We start from the raw sequence: 19141 nt of genomic DNA on the forward strand, positions 1-19141 counted from the left end.
CAATATGTAAAAAAAAAAAAAAAAACGATTAATGAGCGTTGCTTATAAGTACTCAGCCACTGGTATGGTAAAACACAGCAAAGTAAGGTCCTGCAGATGCAGAGAACCTAACGGCTCAAACCAGCAGCGCTATCTCACTCCACAGAGGAAGCGAGTGCAGGGCATTCTGCCGCCGGCCGGGGCAGTGCCCAGAGCTCTCTCCTCAGAAGGCATCACACAAGACTTACTGCTGTGGGATTCAGTTGCAATACAGACAGACTGAACAACAAAGGACCTTGCACTTTCATTCCATCTGCACCAGGTAATTGCTACTGGACGTTTTTGTCATTTCCCTCAATATCGGCTGTACTATTTTCAGGCTGCGGGTTGGTACTTTGCTGTTTGTTACCATACCAGTGGCTGAGTACTTATAAGCAACGCTCATTAATCGTTTTTTGTTTTTTTGTTTTTTTTTTTACATATTGTGGTACTGTATTAATATCTGCTGCAGGACGCACTCGGTCTGAAGCGCTACTGGCATCTATATACTTAAACTAGAATTAACACTGGTGTGGTGTTTAAATGCTGGTAGTCTGATTTGCCCCCAGTGACAATACCACCACAGTTGCCAGGGCCCCTACCACTACCACCATGGCTACAAGTGCTACTACCACCACCACCAAAATAGCTTTGCATTTCATTTAGTCCATCTCCACCTGATCCTTCACCTCATCCCAGTATGAATGCTGATTGATTTAATCCGACTCATCAACATGAAAACTATATTAAGAAATGTCTTCCTTGTCCCACCAAAGACTGTTGTCTCTTATGAGAGAAAAAGACACCTGACTCATTGAAATGATGCTACTGAAATTACCGTAACTCTTAAATCAGGGGAAGAAAAATGGGCCGAACACTTGCTCAAAATTGTTGTGGCACTGTCAGAGGTAACAACATCATGCTGTGAGTGAGATGACTGAGCCATCCAGTCCACAATGTCCTTTGCTTCCACCATAGTACAAATACTGGAGACAAAGGATAACAGTGGCTTAAGTCTGCTGCTACTGGAGAAATGTCAGGTGTCCACTGTACTACTCCCATATGAAGTAGGGTTGAAACGTGCATCAGAGTCTAAGGTGGATGCCGGTGTGGTGACACGGTCTATTATTATTCTTTTGAGTATGTCTGATTATAATGTTTTTTTGAATTTTTGCACTTTTGACTATTTTTGGTGCATTACATTGCACTACATTTTTGTGCCTATACATACCTGTTATCACAACTCGTTGGTAGTATTCTGCAATCTTATGTTTATTATTTTTTGTCAATTATGTGTCTCCCCTTGCTTTCATTGTTTTTTCTTTTTACTATTAACTATTAAATTCCATGTTAATTGTGTAGTTGTGTATTTCAATAAAATATTTATTGTGTACATATGCATTTTGTCTGATGTTTGATTAAATTGGAGCAACAGTTATATGATACATATTGCTATCTGACTGTCACGGGTTTACTGCGACAGAGAGGAGCCAGAAGACTGCAGCGTCTAGTTTCTCCTACTCCTGCACTGGTTAGAAGCACTTCACCTTCTTATTAAACAGCACAGGTTTCTTTTAGCAGTGCAGGGGTTAATCTGCTCAGTTGAGAGCTCCTGAATGCTTTCCTGCATTAAGGTTCTCAGCTGTTCACTGTTATCCACTCCTATCTCCTATATAATCTGGGCCCTGGCAAGCACTCATTGTCACAGATGGCTTTTGCTGCATGGCTGGATGTTATTGGTTGATGGTTATTATTTGAGAAGGCATTTGGTGGATTTATCTGAGACTGTTGCTAGGTTTTGGGTGTGTGCTAATTTCCCTTCTTCTCCTACTTTGGTTTTACCCCATCTTCCACTCCCCGGTGTATAGTCCTCTGTTGCCTGTTGTGAGTATATTTGTATGATTAGTAGTCTCCTTTATCCCTGTTCGTATTACCTTGTTAGTCTGGTTGGTGTATTAAGGTACACTACTACTCCCCACTTTCCTTGGTGGTGGAAGGGTACAGACTGAGGGCGGATTAAGGAGCTAAGGCAAGGTACGTGGCCTTTGTGTCTACACCGTCAGAAGTAATCTGTGGAATAGGGCGAGCTAGGGCACCCCTAGCATCAGTGACAGGGAAAGAGCCCCTGGTCCTGGGACACCCGACAACAGAGTTGTGACATTGACATAATTTTTGTCTGTATCCACCTGTTTGAGGCGGGCTCCAAGACATTGTCAAGTGTGTGACATCATGGACATGCGACACACAGTGACCTCTGAGGCCTGGTTGCGGCAGAAAGTCCTGTCCTAGAGTGGTGATTGATGATGCTAAAATAGAAAAAAAATAGTACAGGGCAGCAATGTCCACCCTTTGGTGCTCAGGGTCTTTTCTTTCTGCCTTCGTAACTCTGGCATTTTTACTCCAAGCTGGTGTTTATGGCTCCGACCAGGCCTCAGACATCACTGTGCATCACATATCTGTGAGGACACGACGTGTGACGAACTGTGACCTGTGAAATGTAGTTACAACTGGATGTTCTTGCCTAGAGTGAACAGGCAGGGAGATGCGGCTTGCGCCCAGGAAAAGAAGACAGTGAGGTGAGTATACTGTACGGGTGTTTTTAAGATCTCATTTACTGTTATTTAAATCTTACATTTATCTCTCACCCAGCCAAACCAGATCTCACACTTTGCACTGATGAGAGGCAGTACCCCGAAACACAGTGTCTGCAAACTGAGGTTTTGCTTTTGGCTTTTATTATGTGACACGACTCGTTAGAGGGGTAATATTCACTTTTAGGATTGCCACTTCCAATAAGTGGCACTAGACTTCTAGTCCTCTTCCTCTCTGAAGAGACAATTTGCATATTTATCAAGGATTAAAAGTCTCCTCACCTTGGCATGTCAGTCTTGACATGTCACTCTCTACAAGGAGAAATGTTACTTCTTGGATCCCGGTTAGACACCTCTCACCCAGCCAAACCAGATCTCACACTTTGCACTGACGAGGGGCAGTACCCCAAAACACAGTGTCTGCAAATTGAGGTTTTGATTTTGCCTTTTATCCTAATTCATGTGGCAAGGCTCGTTAGAGGGTCGATACTGACTTTCAGGATCGCTACTTCCTATAGCTGGCACTAGAGTTCTAGTCATCTTCCTCTCTGAAAAGACAATTTGCTGCGGTCTGGAGAGACACTAGGGCACAATGTGGAGAAACGGGGTCAGTGAGTGCTCTCGTCCGCTGGCCCGGCTGTCTTTAGCAAGACTGCATGGACCACGGCTCATATCATTGAACGCCCGCTCTATCTCTCAGTGGGAAATACACTACACAGACAACACAGGATTAAGGTAAAACAGTGTGGCAATACTTTATTGAACCACAGCAGTCAAAAGCAAACAGAACAATCCCCCCATGGCTGGAATTGCTTGGTTAGATGGGCGCATATAAAAGATCACTTCGTCTCCACGTATTTCCAGTATGACATGATATCAGAGCTCCCAGGGTCACATGGGCGCATATAAAAGATCACTGCATCTCCACGTATTTCCAGTATGACATGATGTCAGAGCTCCCAGGGTCGCTACTCCATCTGTGGATGCACGCACAGAGAAGGGGTAACGACAAGCATAGGGAGATGACCAAGAACTGTCCATAGAATCCATACAAGATCCAAAGCCAGTTGACACGAGAGTCACCACCTGGCTTATCTGACCATCTCCATGGAACCAGGCGACCAGCGGGTCCCAACCCTAGCTTTCTCCAAACATATCCATGGATCAGAGATGGTCACTGGATCAGATCTGTGTCCTTCCAACCGGAACCGAAAACCCCTGGGTTGTTTCCTATAGAATCATAGATCAGTGTCCCTCGTGATGGTGCCATGATGAATTGGCTGCAGTCCTTTCTCTTGTCTGTTGGGTGGTTTGCAGAATGTCTGGCTGATAGCTCTGTGTTACTTCAGACTCCCAGGATGTGATCTCTGAGTCTTTTTATACCCAAGGCATGTAAGCTATTTTTAGAATTACCCAGGGTCTTTCAGTCCAACATCAAGATAAGGTAAACAATGGTGATGGGATTAAGTAGCACTATTAGCATATAAGCACACATCAATAAACAAAGCTTAACACACTCAATGTACAGTCACTATTACAGATTTACACAGTATGTTAGATAGTATATCAGTTGCCAAGTCTGTCTTCTTGACCCACCAGACATAAACACTTGAATTCACAAGCCAATATACAGATAAAAAGCCAGTTCTTTTGGTTTTGCAAAAACATGGTTGTCTGGGAAATTAAGATACAATCTGGTTTCTTCACACACAATATGGAACATTCAATTAACGGAAATTATTCCATTGCGAATCAAATTCCCTGGTAAAATCCGCACAATGTGGTGAATTTGAATTCTGTCTGATCCGCTCATCTCTAGCAATGGGTCGTCAGTGACATCTGATCTATACTCCCTTGTGATTTGCTGTGCTATGTGGTGGGGTAACTGTAAGGTATTATGAGGAAGCCTGCTGGGCCAAGCCTGGTGTCATGTGATCCTTCTTCTCTTACTTATACTACCTCTTACATGGCACTGGGCATTTTAGGCAACTCTTTCAAAAGAAATCACAAATTATTCCGATTCATAAACCAATAAACTTCTGAATATTTGTACCAATTGTCCACATGTGCAGAGACGTTCGCTCATATCTATTCTTTTCCATAATACACGTGTTTCTGCAAGCAAGTAACAAAACAATTTTATTTACTGTTGTGTTCGCAGTCAGGGTTCTGTGCCGTATTTGGTTCATCATGCCCCTGCTACTGGTGAGAGACTGGATTCTGAGAGACAAACGACTGTGATTACAGAAAGTATGTCAGTGACAGCCTCTGACGAGGAAAAGTTGCAGCTTCTGAACAAGAACACCGAGCTTCGTAAGCTCAATGCAGAGGTATTTCATTATTCCTTTTATGATTAGGATATGAATTTATGATTTTGAAAGAACATAGTTTTTTTGTGTTTCAGATTTGGACCAAGAACTGTTCAATAATGATTATAATTGTATTCTAATTCATAGTTGATGAAACTGAACCAAAAATGGGATGAAATTTATCGCAACACAACAGAAAAGATGCATTATACAGCAAGGATACTACAGGATGAAGTGCAGATTCTCAGGCAACACAGTGAGAAACTCAGTGTGAAGTTGGAGCATGAGCAGGTATAACAAATCCTAAGATTGTTGGATATGACACACATACACAAAAATAGAGACTAATTTACAGTCACCTGTATGATCGGAGAGTAGAGATAAGGCCTGATTATCATTACTCAACTCGGGTTCGATCTGGTGACCTCTGGCTGTGTGGTTAGTTTCCCTCTCTGTTGGACCACAGCCTGTGTTGTCTCTGTCCAACTGCTGATAATGCCATTATCTTCCTTTTGCTTGGTTTTGCTATTTTGCTTCTGTGCAGGTGTTTTCACTTCCTCCTTGGTTTGTCCTATCACATCTTGGGAGGACTATTTGTACTCTCCTGGCCCATGCAGCCTTTGCTGGCTATATTCCAAGCTAGATGGATGTTTGGAGTCCCAGCTCCCCAGTGATGGATTATCTTGCTGAGTGTTTTTTCTAGTCCTTCTCCTGTGGTTTGTTGGTGTGTTCCACTTCTCAGCACTTTTTCTATTTTGTTATATTCAGGTTCTGGGGTTTTCACATATACTGAAAGTCTTTTTGGGTTCCTTTCTTTTTCTTCCTTCTTTCTCTTATGACTGTGTGAACACGTCCTTAGCCCTGTGTCTCACCCTCTATCTGTGCACACTATGTCCTGTTGTTGTTTTGGGTTACACTCTGTGAATAGTTGGAGGTGCAGATAAGGACACTCAGGGTCAGCAGATGTTGATTGGGGGTGCAACTGCATATTTTTAGGGTGCCAACCTCCGCGGTCAGGCAGGGACAAATCAGGGTCAAGTTAGGGATTTGCCTAGACTGTATAGGAACATGTGGTGTGCAGGTTTAATATCTCCCCTGTGGTTTGTTTATCCACGTGTGAGTATCAGGGCTCAGTCATAACACTGATTCACTATTGCTATTGTTTTTGGTGTTTTTCTCCTATTTTTCATATGTGCCTAATTCTTCTTTTAATTTGTGCCTTTTTTTTAAAGTCTATTTTATGTGTTTTCCTGTTTTTGTTTTATCTGTCGTTATGGGCAGAGTTTGGGGTTTCCAAGTGTTTGCAGCTGATTCATCAATTGCAACTTTTTAAAACAGTCACAAAATTTGTCTCAAATGGACGCCAGATATTGTAGTGGAAATTTTGCGCCATTTTAGAAAACGTGCAACTTTCTGTGCTAAAAAGTCACAAAACTAATCAAGCACATTCAAGAAAAAACATTTTACTTTGTGCAAAATTCATGAAGAGGGAGCCCCCACTTTGAAGAATTTGGAATCCAAATGGCAACAAATATCACAAGACAAAAAACATTTTTTTTTTTTTTTAAAAAGGGGTTTGAAATTCATTTACTTAAAAACAAGCACTGACCGACATACAGGCTAATGCGGCACTAATAAGTAACAAGGGTCTCCGAATAATCCAATATATCTAAACCTAGAGAATTTCCCTACGGCAAAAACTCCAAAAATGACATGTGCGGTGGTACACACGGCTTAAGACCTCACTCACACAGCAATTTAATTTCTCATATGCCAAAAGTGGATTTTTTTTTCCAGTGCACTGGATCCATTTTTTCGGATGTCATTTTTACAATCAGGGTACAAACAATTTTCTAGTATGAAACCTCAAATTTTCTCCCATCCACTACAGACGGCATCCATGTTTTCTCAGATCTACTGAGGATCTTTGATCTGTAAGTTGGATCAAAATAGGACATGTCCTCGTCTTACATTTGCCACCAGGAAACCCTAAGCATGCTCAGCTTTTCATGTGAAACGCATGATGAGAGTTTAAGCACAATCTTAATAGGATTCATAGACCTCAATGGGCAGCATGGAGTTCGACGCGTCCTGAAGAAGTCTGAGAAGCTAAGTGTGGCACCCCAGGAGTCTCGTTGCCACAGTGGCATTGCCTTCCTCACAGGGAGTAATGTGATGCCTGGAAGCAAGGAGGGGTCCCCTTACCAGGTGTCAGTAGGAGAGAAGTAGAGCAGAACCTGGGGAATGGAGCTGTGATTAAACTCGCCCCAGAGCTGAGCGCTAGGAACCGAATACCGGAATCCATGGTTGCGTGGGTACTGAAGTCCCGGCAGCTAAATCCGGAGGGAAGGGGACTGCAGGTCTCCTGGCCCGATCTAATATGCGGCGGCACAGCAGCATACCAGAGCCTGGAGCCGACACAAAGGAGCGGCACCTGTGATAGGCTCGAGCTGCCTGCCATGCGGACAACGGTTAGGTTTTAAAACAGGGACAATTAGCAGCAGGAGGATGAGCTGTTAGGCAGCAAGGAAAAAGGGAGGACAGTGCAGAAGGAAGGCCTCTGTACCTACCTGGCCAGATGTATCCAAAAATTGCTTCCAGGCTGCCCTGCTCTCCATTATGATCTGTTACCTGTACCATGGTCTGTACTATCACCTATCAAGTAAAGGAAAAGAAAACTACAGCCCTTGTGTCATTCAGTGATCTCTGAGTCCTGCACCACAAGGTACACGAAGCCTGACATAAACATAACCGGTAGCCCTGGAGCCCGGCTCCACCTATGAGCAGAACCATCCCAGCTGCGTCACCATCAGCCCCAGCAGTTTCCTTTAGCAGCGTCGGCCATCCATTGCCGAACACCACAGGTGGCGTCACGTTAAATCCCATATACATATTCCCCATTTTACGGCACAGCCAGGGCCACGGAGTCGGGTCACAGCCCCGTGATTTCCCTAAAGAACTGTCCGACACGATTCCGGGTACCCCACGGCCCTGATGGGCGTGTCATAAGCATAAGCCACAACAAGCAGTTAATGTCCATTCTTAGACAGGTCCATATACTTCTATGGGCTCTGTAAACTTTAACAAAACTCATAGAAGTCACACATGTGCAAATCATGGCCGAGCGCTGCTCAGGAAGGAACAGAGGTCTGCATGTTGTGCACACACTCAACCAGGATGACCGCATCTTGGCAGGGAAGCGCTTTTCCCCAAGGACAAAAGCTGTTTCTTTTATCTTACAAACCATGCAACATTTTTAATTAAACAAATGGTGTCTTTTTTTTTTTTTTTTTTTTTTAGAAAATTTTGTAATATATCTTATCAGAGAAATCTGCTTCTTTCTCCATCAGGACTGACCTTTCACTCTAAAAATTCTCCATCCTGGTAAAATGTGTATTCAGTGAAGACAGATTGTTACATTACTGAGATCGGAGATGGTGGTTACCACTGATACAGTTCTACGTAGATGGCGGGAGCTTTGCTTATAGCGCTTCCTCCTCATCGCCCCCTGCAGACTACATGGATGATGACAGTTACTACTGATAAGATTCTATATCAGTAATGTAACAATCTAACATCACTGATTTTACCCAGGAAATGAGAATATTGAGAATGATCAGTCCATGAGGAGAAAGAAGCGGATTTCTCTGATAAGATATATTACAAAGATTCTTATCTTATTCCTTATTTATGAAATAAAGATTAAAACAAAGGTTACACTTTAAGGGACTTTTTAAGGCAATTATTAGAAATATATTATATTTTGAATGTAAAAGTCATTGATTTCCCTTTAATTGGTAATTTTCTCAGAATAAGAGGGAATATTATGAGACTTCACTGGTTCAAGAGATGAAAAGAAATCAGAAGTTGCAGGAGAATGTGCGGCATCTTGAAGTTATGCTGCACTATAGTGCACTCTCTCGGAGCGGTGCACGTGGGGTAAGTAATCATCTTTTAGATTAAAAAAATAAAATGATAATTTGAGTTTAGAAAAACAAGACTTGCAGAATCCCGATGCAGATGACACATTGGTACTGCAATCCTCCTATGTGCGCTCCCCTCGGCCGCTCTTATGTTTCTAGGCTCCAGGACGTCATTATGTTGCAGCAGGACACATAGATGACCTCTTAGGAGACTATTAATCAGAAAAGGTCCCAGGGATGTCACAGGTAGTAGGAAGCTCCTAGTGCTCGGGTCCATTGGCCACAGAGAACCAACGTGGCGGCTGCACAAGGGTTCTGCAAACTTTTTGCGTCACTCTAAATCTAATACAAGCCCTAATGATTTATGATCTCCCCTCTATTTTATTTCCTACCAGACCAAAAAAGAGACTATCCAATCAGATCTTCCTCCAGCCATTTTTCCTGCCGTCATGGCGCAGCAGAACTATAGAGAACATTCTGATCATTCTTCTGACAATGGTGAACAAGTTTCCAAAAGTTGTCTGACAAGTCAAGACCACAAACTACCGAACAAAGCGTTTCGCTGCCAGCAACATAAGCGAGAAGTCAAAAGTGTGACCACCGAGCAGGATATTATTCAACTAAAGGAACAGCTGCAAACTCTGAAATGCCAGGTAATTATAGCATGGCTTAGTACATGAACTTATTGCATCGTTCAGCCGCGTGCACCAACGTCAGGAGTGTACTCCGCTTGTGGACAAACTTTTTTGAATTTTCCAAATGTCTGCAATGATACAAAGAGTGAAAAATTGAATGGGGTCTGAATACTTTCTGTACCCAGTATATATATATATATATACTGTGTATATATATATATATATATATATATATATATATATATATATATATATATATATACTGTATATATAATCTGTAGCATTCCTCCATATACCCCTCCATGACAGGGTCACTGGCAATGTAAGCAAGGAGAGATATGTATTGTGAAGACTGCTATCTTCCATGATGTGAAAACTCAGAAGTTTTTTCCAGCATGTTAAGTGCTGAGAGGGGTTAATTGGCCATGGCAAGGTTGGATTTTCTTGTGAGTAGCTGTAAGAGATGGGCGGGGTGGTTACTCACCATATCTCCACCATAAGGCTATGTTTCCACGGTCAGGATTTGCTGCGGATTGGACACTGCGTACATCAACAGTGTCCAATCCGAAGCGTCCAGATGTTACAGCATAGTGGAGGGGATTTTATGAAATCCCATCTCCACTATGTGCGCATGTCTGCATCCGGCAGTCCTGCGTATCCGGACATGCGGCGCGTCTTTCTAGACCGCAGCATGTCTATTTATCTTGCGGAGATGCTCTGTCTCCGCAAGATAAATAACCCAGTCTATGGATAGGATGCGGTGATTCCACATGTGTTCAATGAACACATGCGGAATCACCGCACGTACAAAGGGGGGCTGCGCTTTGGGCGGAGCGGGGTAGGAGCTGCATTCAAAACGCAGCCATTACGCCCCGTGGAAACATACCCTCAGGCTGTGGTTCAGCATGTTAAATGTCCTGCGACTGAGTTTTTTTCTCTGTCTGTGGGCCTGGAGGCAAGAAGCTTCAGAGAAGTGTTTATGTGCAACTGTGCTGGACACTGATTGTAACCCGAGTGGGCGGATTCCCTCAAGTGTAAGGACTGTGTTATACATTATCTTTTTGTTTCGTGGTTTTCGCAGAAAGGCCGTGTCTATTTTATTGAAACCTGCACTGGTTTATGCTGTGATTTAAATAAACCAGCAGAAGAATCATTCCTGTGTCCAACTCTGTGAGCAGCCGAGAGAGTCAACCTATCACAAGTGGTGGTGACTGGAACATGTGCAGCTGCTACATCAGAAGACAAGTACGCTGCTTATGCAACAGATTCTGCTGAAGCTCCAACAACAGCAGTAACAAGACCAGTACTGACAACAGCAGCAGCAGATTGAGATGCTCGCAGAGGTGGTTCATGGGAGGCCGGATCCCCTTCCCCAGGTCCATATGACGACTCTCACGCCCGGAAGACAGTAAGATGGGCCATGCATAAAATGACCATGGGGGATGAAGTGAATGCCTTTATCACAGTTTTTGAGAGAATGGCTGATCGGGAGCGACTTCCGCCAGAGCAGTGAGAGGAGGTGCTGGCACCATATTTGGCAGGTGAACCCCAAAAGGCGTATTATGACTTAGCACTGCAGGATTACAAGTAATACACCAAGTTAAAAAATGAAATCTTGGTATGCCGGGAAGTTGTATGTTGGTTAGAGCCCAACGAGTCCGAGTGGTCTGTTGGCGATGTCACAATCCTGGACATGTAGCCACCCAGTGTCATATGTCCTTTGAACCAATGAACCGATGGACTGCAACCTAGGGCGGCGTTGTTCTTATTATGCATATCTGGCATGTGCCGTGTCAGTTAATGGGGTACTGGTACTTGGAATTTTAGACTTGGGTAGTCTGGTGACCCCGATCAGTGTTACACTTCCCCACCAGTTGATCCCTGACAAATTGGTGGGTGTTCGCTGTATACACGGAGACTCCAAGGACTATGCCCACTGGCCAGAGTAACCATGGGAGCAGACTGTGTTGCCAAGTTCCATGAGGTCGAGGTAGTGAAGCACTTGATACATCCAGTTATATTGGGCTGGGATTTTTCCTTATTTTGGGACTTACGTCAAAAGGGGGCCGTACCGAGCATCGCGGTCAAAATCCAAACTTCTCGGGAAGAGACTCCATCAAAATCAAAGCTGGATGAGGTCCCACTATGTGTCCTTGCCGGCGATGATCACAAGACGGTGACCGAGGAGATCAACCTCCCTGAGTTGACAGTGTCCCAAGAGAACTTTGGGACTGCTCTAAGTGGGGACCTTACCTTAAAGTGGGTGTTTGATAATATTACCTTCTGGAACGAGTTTACTCAAGAGCCGGGGGCAGACACCAGGTTCCTACACTTTTGCACTCAATGAAGACTTTTTGTATCGGGTGACTAAAATGAGGGGAGGGAAAATAGTGGAGCAGCTGTTGTTTCCAGGTCCCTATTGGCAGAGAGTTTTAGATATGGCCCAATTTATTTATTTTATTTTTTTTGGGGGGGGCGCATCTGGGTGTAAAAAACAAACAAACTCAGGAGAGGATAATTCAGAGGTTCTATTGGCACGGATGCTACCGAGAGATCCTACATTATTGTAGGTCCAGCCACACGTGCCAGGAAAACACACCCTCTTCCCGCTTCTGAAGTCCACTAGTCCTATTACCTGTTACAGAGGTCTCATTTGAGATAATTGCAGTGAACCTAGTAGGTTCCCTAGTTAAGTCTGCATGGAAACATCAATAAATTCTGACGGTCATGGACTATACGACCCGTTACCCAGAGGCAGTACCACTTAGGAACTCATCGCCAAGTGTATAGCCCGAGAGCCTGTCCATATTTTTTCTAGGACTGGCATGCCAAAGGAGATCTTGACAGACGAAGGGACACCCTTCATAAGCAAGTTTATGAAGGAGCTGTGTAGGGTCCTCCAGATTGCCTAGCTGTGAACCTCCATCTACCATCCGCAAACAGACGGCCTAGTGGAGCACTTCAATAAGACCTTAAAGGCTATGCTCAAGAAGGTCATTGAGATGGATGGTTGCGACTCGAACTATCTGCCTCTGTTCCTGCTCTACTCTGTCAGGGAAGTTCCTCAAGCTTCCACTGGTTTCTTGCCGTTCGAGCCCCTGTATGGTCGACGTCCGTGAGGGCTCCTGGATATCGCCATGGAATCCTAGGAAGCCGAGGTCACACCCCACCAGAGCATCATAGAGCAAGTCCCATACGAGGTGGTGTTAAAACTGGGCAAGGTTAATTACAAGGTCCACCAGCCAGGATGAAGAAAGCCGCACCAAGTATACCACGTGAACTTTCTAACGCTGTGGAGAGATCGGGAATCACTGGAAGCCCTTGCCTGGGAGCTCATACTAAAGCCAAAGTGGAGGATGTCACAATTGCAGAGACTCTATTGCCAGCCCAGAAGCAACAGTGTCAATAACGGCTGCAAGGGAACTGTGACCAATTCTCAAAGTTGCTGGGGCGTATCCAGGTGGTGGAGAATGACGATCTGACAGTGCTAGTGTTGAGCATTCCGATACCGCAAGTATCGGGTATCGGCCGATACTTGCGGTATCGGAATTCCGATACCGAGTTCCGATACTTTTGTGGTATCGGAATCGGAAGTTCCCAGTGTATGGTTCCCAGGGTCTGGAGGAGAGGAGACTCTCCTTCAGGCCCTGGGATCCATATTCATGTAAAAAATAAAGAATTAAAATAAAAAATATGGATATACTCACCCGTCCGGGGGCCCCTGGACCTTACCGATTGTAACCGGCAGCCTCCGTTCCTAAGAATGAGCAGTTTAAGACCTTTGATGACCTCATTGAGGAGTTTAGGGCCTGCGATGACGTCGCGGCCTGTGATTGGTCGCGTGAGCGGTCACATGAGCGGCACGCGACCAATCACAAGCCGCGACGTCATCGAAGGTCTTAAACTGCTCATTCTTAGGAACGGAGGCTGCCGGTTACAATCGGTAAGGTCCAGGGGCCCCCGGGCGGGTGAGTATATCCATATTTTTTATTTTAAATCTTTATTTTTTACATGAATATGGATCCCAGGGCCTGAGAACCATCCAGGATACCTTCCGATACTGGAGTCCCATTGACTTGTATTGGTATCGGGTATCGGTATTGGCGATATCCGATATTTTTCGGGTATTGGCCGATACTATCCGATACCGATACTTTCAAGTATCGGAAGGTATCGCTCAACACTAGACAGAGCTGCATATAAGGGTGAATCTTAAGTTATATAGAATTCCCAAAGCACGCTGTGAGGTAATCTCAAATGAGGTAATGAAAATGCTAGGAGTGATAGATGTGTCCAAAAGTTAGTGGTCGAGTCCCATCATCCTCGTTCCAAAACCGCCACAGTGAGTGGCAGTTTTGTAATGACTACCGCAGGCTGAATGAAGTGTCCAAACTTGATGTGTACCTGATGCCTTCTGTCGATGAACTTATTGAGAGACTTGGACCTTGGAGGTACATTACCACCCTCGACCTGACCAAGGAGAAGAATGCCTTCTCGACACCTGTTGGGTGCTTTCAATATAACAGCATGCCTTTCGGCCTACAGAGTGCATCTTACAGAAGGACATGGATCGGATCCTAGCTCCCCATAAGTATGCCACAGCCTACCTTGATATTCAATCTAGGAGTTTTGTGGATGTCATCTGCGCTACTGTAAAGACTAATGTCCAGGCTGTTATGATCTGGTGACCTTGGAGCCGCATGAAAACTTTCTCTGGAATCGGTGGAACCTGTACTGACCGCAAATCCTGAACTAACACCGCAACTATAAGTAACCGTGGGGTGTGCCTAACAAACCCTAGACACCTCAACACAGCCGGAGGACTAAATACCCCTATAGATGGAAATAGGAATGCTATCTTGCCTCAGAGCAGACCCCCAAAGGATAGGCAGCCCCCCACGAATAATGACTGTGAGTAGGAGAAGAATAGACACACGCAGGTAGAAAACAGGATTTAGCAAAAGAGGCCACTCTAGCTAAATAGGAAAGGATAGGACAGCTTACTAGGCGGTCAGTATTAAAACCCTTCCAAAAATATCCACAACAGATAATACAAAAAGTTCCACAATCTAACTAAAGACATGGAATGTATATCTGCCACTCCAGAGAATCCAACAAGACTGAGAAAATACTGACACAATCTAAGCTGGACAAGAAAACACAAAGAATAGCACTGAATTGTGAAGCACACAGCATGTGTGCCACAGGAAAAAAAAAACCAGACACTTATCTTTGCTGATTTGGCAGAAAGGCAGGAGGAACCAGGCAGAGGTCCTACACCTCCCAACAACAATTGACAACTGGCAAGGACTAATGAATCCTGCACACCTAAATACCCCAGTCAGAACTGCAATCAGCAGACACACCTGACCAGGACTGCAACCCAGGGACAACTGCATTACCACTTACTACCACCGGAGGGAACCCAAAAGCAGAATTCACAACACCAGGCGTACTGAAGATAAAGATGATGGTTTATTCTCAACGCGTTTCAAAGTCACTAGGACTTTTTCGCGATCTCGGGTTGGGTGAGTGCTTATTTGTTGTGTGCCGAGCTGACGTTTAAAATGATAGCATTTTGATGCAGATACGATCTTTTGATCGCCCGTTTTTGCATTTTGATGCAATGTATTGGCGACCAAACAAAGTAATTCTGGCGTTTTTACTTTTTTTCTCACTACGCCGCTTAGCGATCAGGTTAATCCTTTTTTTATTGATAGATCAGGCGATTCTGAATGCAGTGATACCAAATATGTGTATGTTTGAAAAAGAGGTGATTTGAACTTTTATTTTTAAAAACTTTTTTTTTTTTTTTAACTTTTGGCATGCCTCAATAGTCTGCATGGGAAACTAGAAGCTGCCATAACCCGATCGGCTCAGCTATATATAGGCAATGATCAGTTCGCCTATATGTAGCTGATTTACTCACTTGCTATGAGCGCCGACCACTGGGCGGCACTCACAGCAAGCCGGCAGTGACAACTGTTATGGTTCTCAATGGCAAGAGAACATAGCCCAGCAAACATAAAAACTAGCTCTTGGAAGGATGGAAACTAAACTGACCATGAACTAAACCTGCCGCACAACTAACAGTAGCCGGGTAGCGTAGCCTGCGTTTTATCCCTAGACGCCCAGCGCCGGCCGGAGGACTAACTAATCCTGGCAGAGGAAAATATAGTCCTGGCTCACCTCTAGAGAAATTTCCCCGAAAGGCAGACAGAGGCCCCCACAAATATTGGCGGTGATTTTAGATGAAATGACAAACGTAGCATGAAAATAGGTTTAGCAAAATTGAGGTCCGCTTACTAGATAGCAGGAAGACAGAAAGGGCACTTTCATGGTCAGCTGAAAACCCTATCAAAACAGCATCCTGAAATTACTTTAAGACTCTAGTATTAACTCATAACATCAGAGTGGCAATTTCAGATCACAAGAGCTTTCCAGACACAGAAACGAAACTACAGCTGTGAACTGGAACAAAATGCAAAAACAAACAAGGACTAAAGTCCAACTTAGCTGGGAGTTGTCTAGCAGCAGGAACATGCACAGAAAGGCTTCTGATTACAATGTTGACCGGCATGGAAGTGACAGAGGAGCAAGGCTAAATAGCGACTCCCACATCCTGATGGAAACAGGTGAACAGAGAGGATGATGCACACCAGTTCAATTCCACCAGTGGCCACCGGGGGAGCCCAAAATCCAATTTCACAACAGTACCCCCCCCTCAAGGAGAGGGCACCGAACCCTCACCAGAACCACCAGGGCGATCAGGATGAGCCCTATGAAAGGCACGGACCAAATCGGAGGCATGAACATCAGAGGCAGTCACCCAAGAATTATCCTCCTGACCGTATCCCTTCCATTTGACCAGATACTGGAGTTTCCGTCTGGAAACACGGGAGTCCAAGATTTTTTCCACAACGTACTCCAACTCGCCCTCAACCAACACCGGAGCAGGAGGCTCAACGGAAGGCACAACCGGTACCTCATACCTGCGCAATAATGACCGATGAAAAACATTATGAATAGAAAAAGATGCAGGGAGGTCCAAACGGAAGGACACAGGGTTAAGAATCTCCAATATCTTGTACGGGCCGATGAACCGAGGCTTAAACTTGGGAGAAGAAACCCTCATAGGGACAAAACGAGAAGACAACCACACCAAGTCCCCAACACAAAGCCGAGGACCAACCCGACGCCGGCGGTTGGCAAAAAGCTGAGTCTTCTCCTGGGACAACTTCAAATTGTCCACTACCTGCCCCCAAATCTGATGCAACCTCTCCACCACAGCATCCACTCCAGGACAATCCGAAGATTCCACCTGACCAGAAGAAAATCGAGGATGAAACCCCGAATTACAGAAAAAGGGAGACACCAAGGTGGCAGAGCTGGCCCGATTATTGAGGGCAAACTCCGCTAAAGGCAAAAAAGCAACCCAATCATCCTGATCTGCAGACACAAAACACCTCAAATATGTCTCCAAGGTCTGATTCGTCCGCTCGGTCTGGCCATTAGTCTGAGGATGGAAAGCAGACGAGAAAGACAAATCTATGCCCATCCTAGCACAGAATGCTCGCCAAAATCTAGACACGAATTGGGTACCTCTGTCAGAAACGATATTCTCCGGAATACCATGCAAACGGACCACATTTTGAAAAAACAGAGGAACCAACTCGGAAGAAGAAGGCAACTTAGGCAGGGGAACCAAATGGACCATCTTAGAGAAACGATCACACACCACCCAGATGACAGACATCTTCTGAGAAACAGGAAGATCCGAAATAAAATCCATCGAGATGTGCGTCCAGGGCCTCTTCGGAATAGGCAAGGGCAACAACAATCCACTAGCCCGAGAACAACAAGGCTTGGCCCGAGCACAAACGTCACAAGACTGCACGAAGCCTCGCACATCTCGAGACAGGGAAGGCCACCAGAAGGACCTTGCCACCAAATCCCTGGTACCAAAGATTCCAGGATGACCTGCCAACGCAGAAGAATGAACCTCAGAAATGACTTTACTGGTCCAATCATCAGGAACAAACAGTCTACCAGGTGGGCAACGATCAGGTCTATCCGCCTGAAACTCCTGCAAGGCCCGCCGCAGGTCTGGAGAAACGGCAGACAATATCACTCCATCCTTAAGGATACCTGTAGGTTCAGAATTACCAGGGGAGTCAGGCTCAAAACTCCTAGAAAGGGCATCCGCCTTAACATTCTTAGAACCCGGCAGGTAGGACACCACAAAATTAAACCGAGAGAAAAACAACGACCAGCGCGCCTGTCTAGGATTCAGGCGTCTGGCGGACTCAAGATAAATTAGATTTTTGTGGTCAGTCAATACCACCACCTGATGTCTAGCCCCCTCAAGCCAATGACGCCACTCCTCAAAAGCCCACTTCATGGCCAAAAGCTCCCGATTCCCAACATCATAATTCCGCTCGGCGGGCGAAAATTTACGCGAGAAAAAAGCACAAGGTCTCATCACGGAGCAATCGGAACTTCTCTGCGACAAAACCGCCCCAGCTCCGATTTCAGAAGCGTCGACCTCAACCTGAAAAGGAAGAGCAACATCAGGCTGACGCAACACAGGGGCGGAAGAAAAGCGGCGCTTAAGCTCCCGAAAGGCCTCCACAGCAGCAGGGGACCAATCAGCAACATCAGCACCCTTCTTAGTCAAATCAGTCAATGGTTTAACAACATCAGAAAAACCAGCAATAAATCGACGATAAAAGTTAGCAAAGCCCAAAAATTTCTGAAGACTCTTAAGAGAAGAGGGTTGCGTCCAATCACAAATAGCCTGAACCTTGACAGGATCCATCTCGATGGAAGAGGGGGAAAAAATATATCCCAAAAAGGAAATTTTTTGAACCCCAAAAACGCACTTAGAACCCTTCACACACAAGGAATTAGACCGCAAAACCTGAAAAACCCTCCTGACCTGCTGGACATGAGAGTCCCAGTCATCCGAAAAAATCAAAATATCATCCAGATACACAATCATAAATTTATCCAAATAATCACGGAAAATGTCATGCATAAAGGACTGAAAGACTGAAGGGGCATTTGAAAGACCAAAAGGCATCACCAAATACTCAAAGTGGCCCTCGGGCGTATTAAATGCGGTTTTCCACTCATCCCCCTGCTTAATTCGCACCAAATTATACGCCCCACGGAGATCTATCTTAGAGAACCACTTGGCCCCCTTTATGCGAGCAAACAAATCAGTCAGCAGTGGCAACGGATATTGATATTTAACCGTGATTTTATTCAAAAGCCGATAATCAATGCACGGCCTCAAAGAGCCATCTTTCTTAGCCACAAAGAAAAAACCGGCTCCTAAGGGAGATGACGAAGGACGAATATGTCCCTTTTCCAAGGACTCCTTTATATATTCTCGCATAGCCGCATGTTCAGGCACAGACAGATTAAATAAACGACCCTTAGGGTATTTACTACCCGGAATCAAATCTATGGCACAATCACACTCCCGGTGCGGAGGTAATGAACCAAGCTTAGGTTCTTCAAAAACGTCACGATATTCAGTCAAGAATTCAGGAATCTCAGAGGGAATAGATGATGAAATGGAAACCACAGGTACGTCCCCATGCGTCCCCTTACATCCCCAGCTTAACACAGACATAGCTTTCCAGTCAAGGACTGGGTTA

At 44.8% G+C, this 19141-nt stretch overlaps 1 protein-coding gene across 1 annotated transcript in view; it reads left to right on the forward strand.

The window, feature by feature from the left end:
* The window catches only part of LOC143804851 (uncharacterized), a 79167-nt gene that overhangs the window by 35100 nt on the left and 24926 nt on the right, over positions 1–19141 (forward strand). The window contains exons 3-6 of the mRNA XM_077283354.1: positions 4771–4939; positions 5066–5209; positions 8729–8857; positions 9237–9494. Of these exons, the coding sequence (XP_077139469.1) occupies positions 4771–4939; positions 5066–5209; positions 8729–8857; positions 9237–9494 (700 nt within the window). The remainder of the gene's footprint in view (positions 1–4770; positions 4940–5065; positions 5210–8728; positions 8858–9236; positions 9495–19141) is intronic.

This window comes from Ranitomeya variabilis, chromosome 2 (genome assembly GCF_051348905.1).
Source record: "Ranitomeya variabilis isolate aRanVar5 chromosome 2, aRanVar5.hap1, whole genome shotgun sequence".
In the NCBI taxonomy this organism is placed as follows: domain Eukaryota; kingdom Metazoa; phylum Chordata; class Amphibia; order Anura; family Dendrobatidae; genus Ranitomeya; species Ranitomeya variabilis.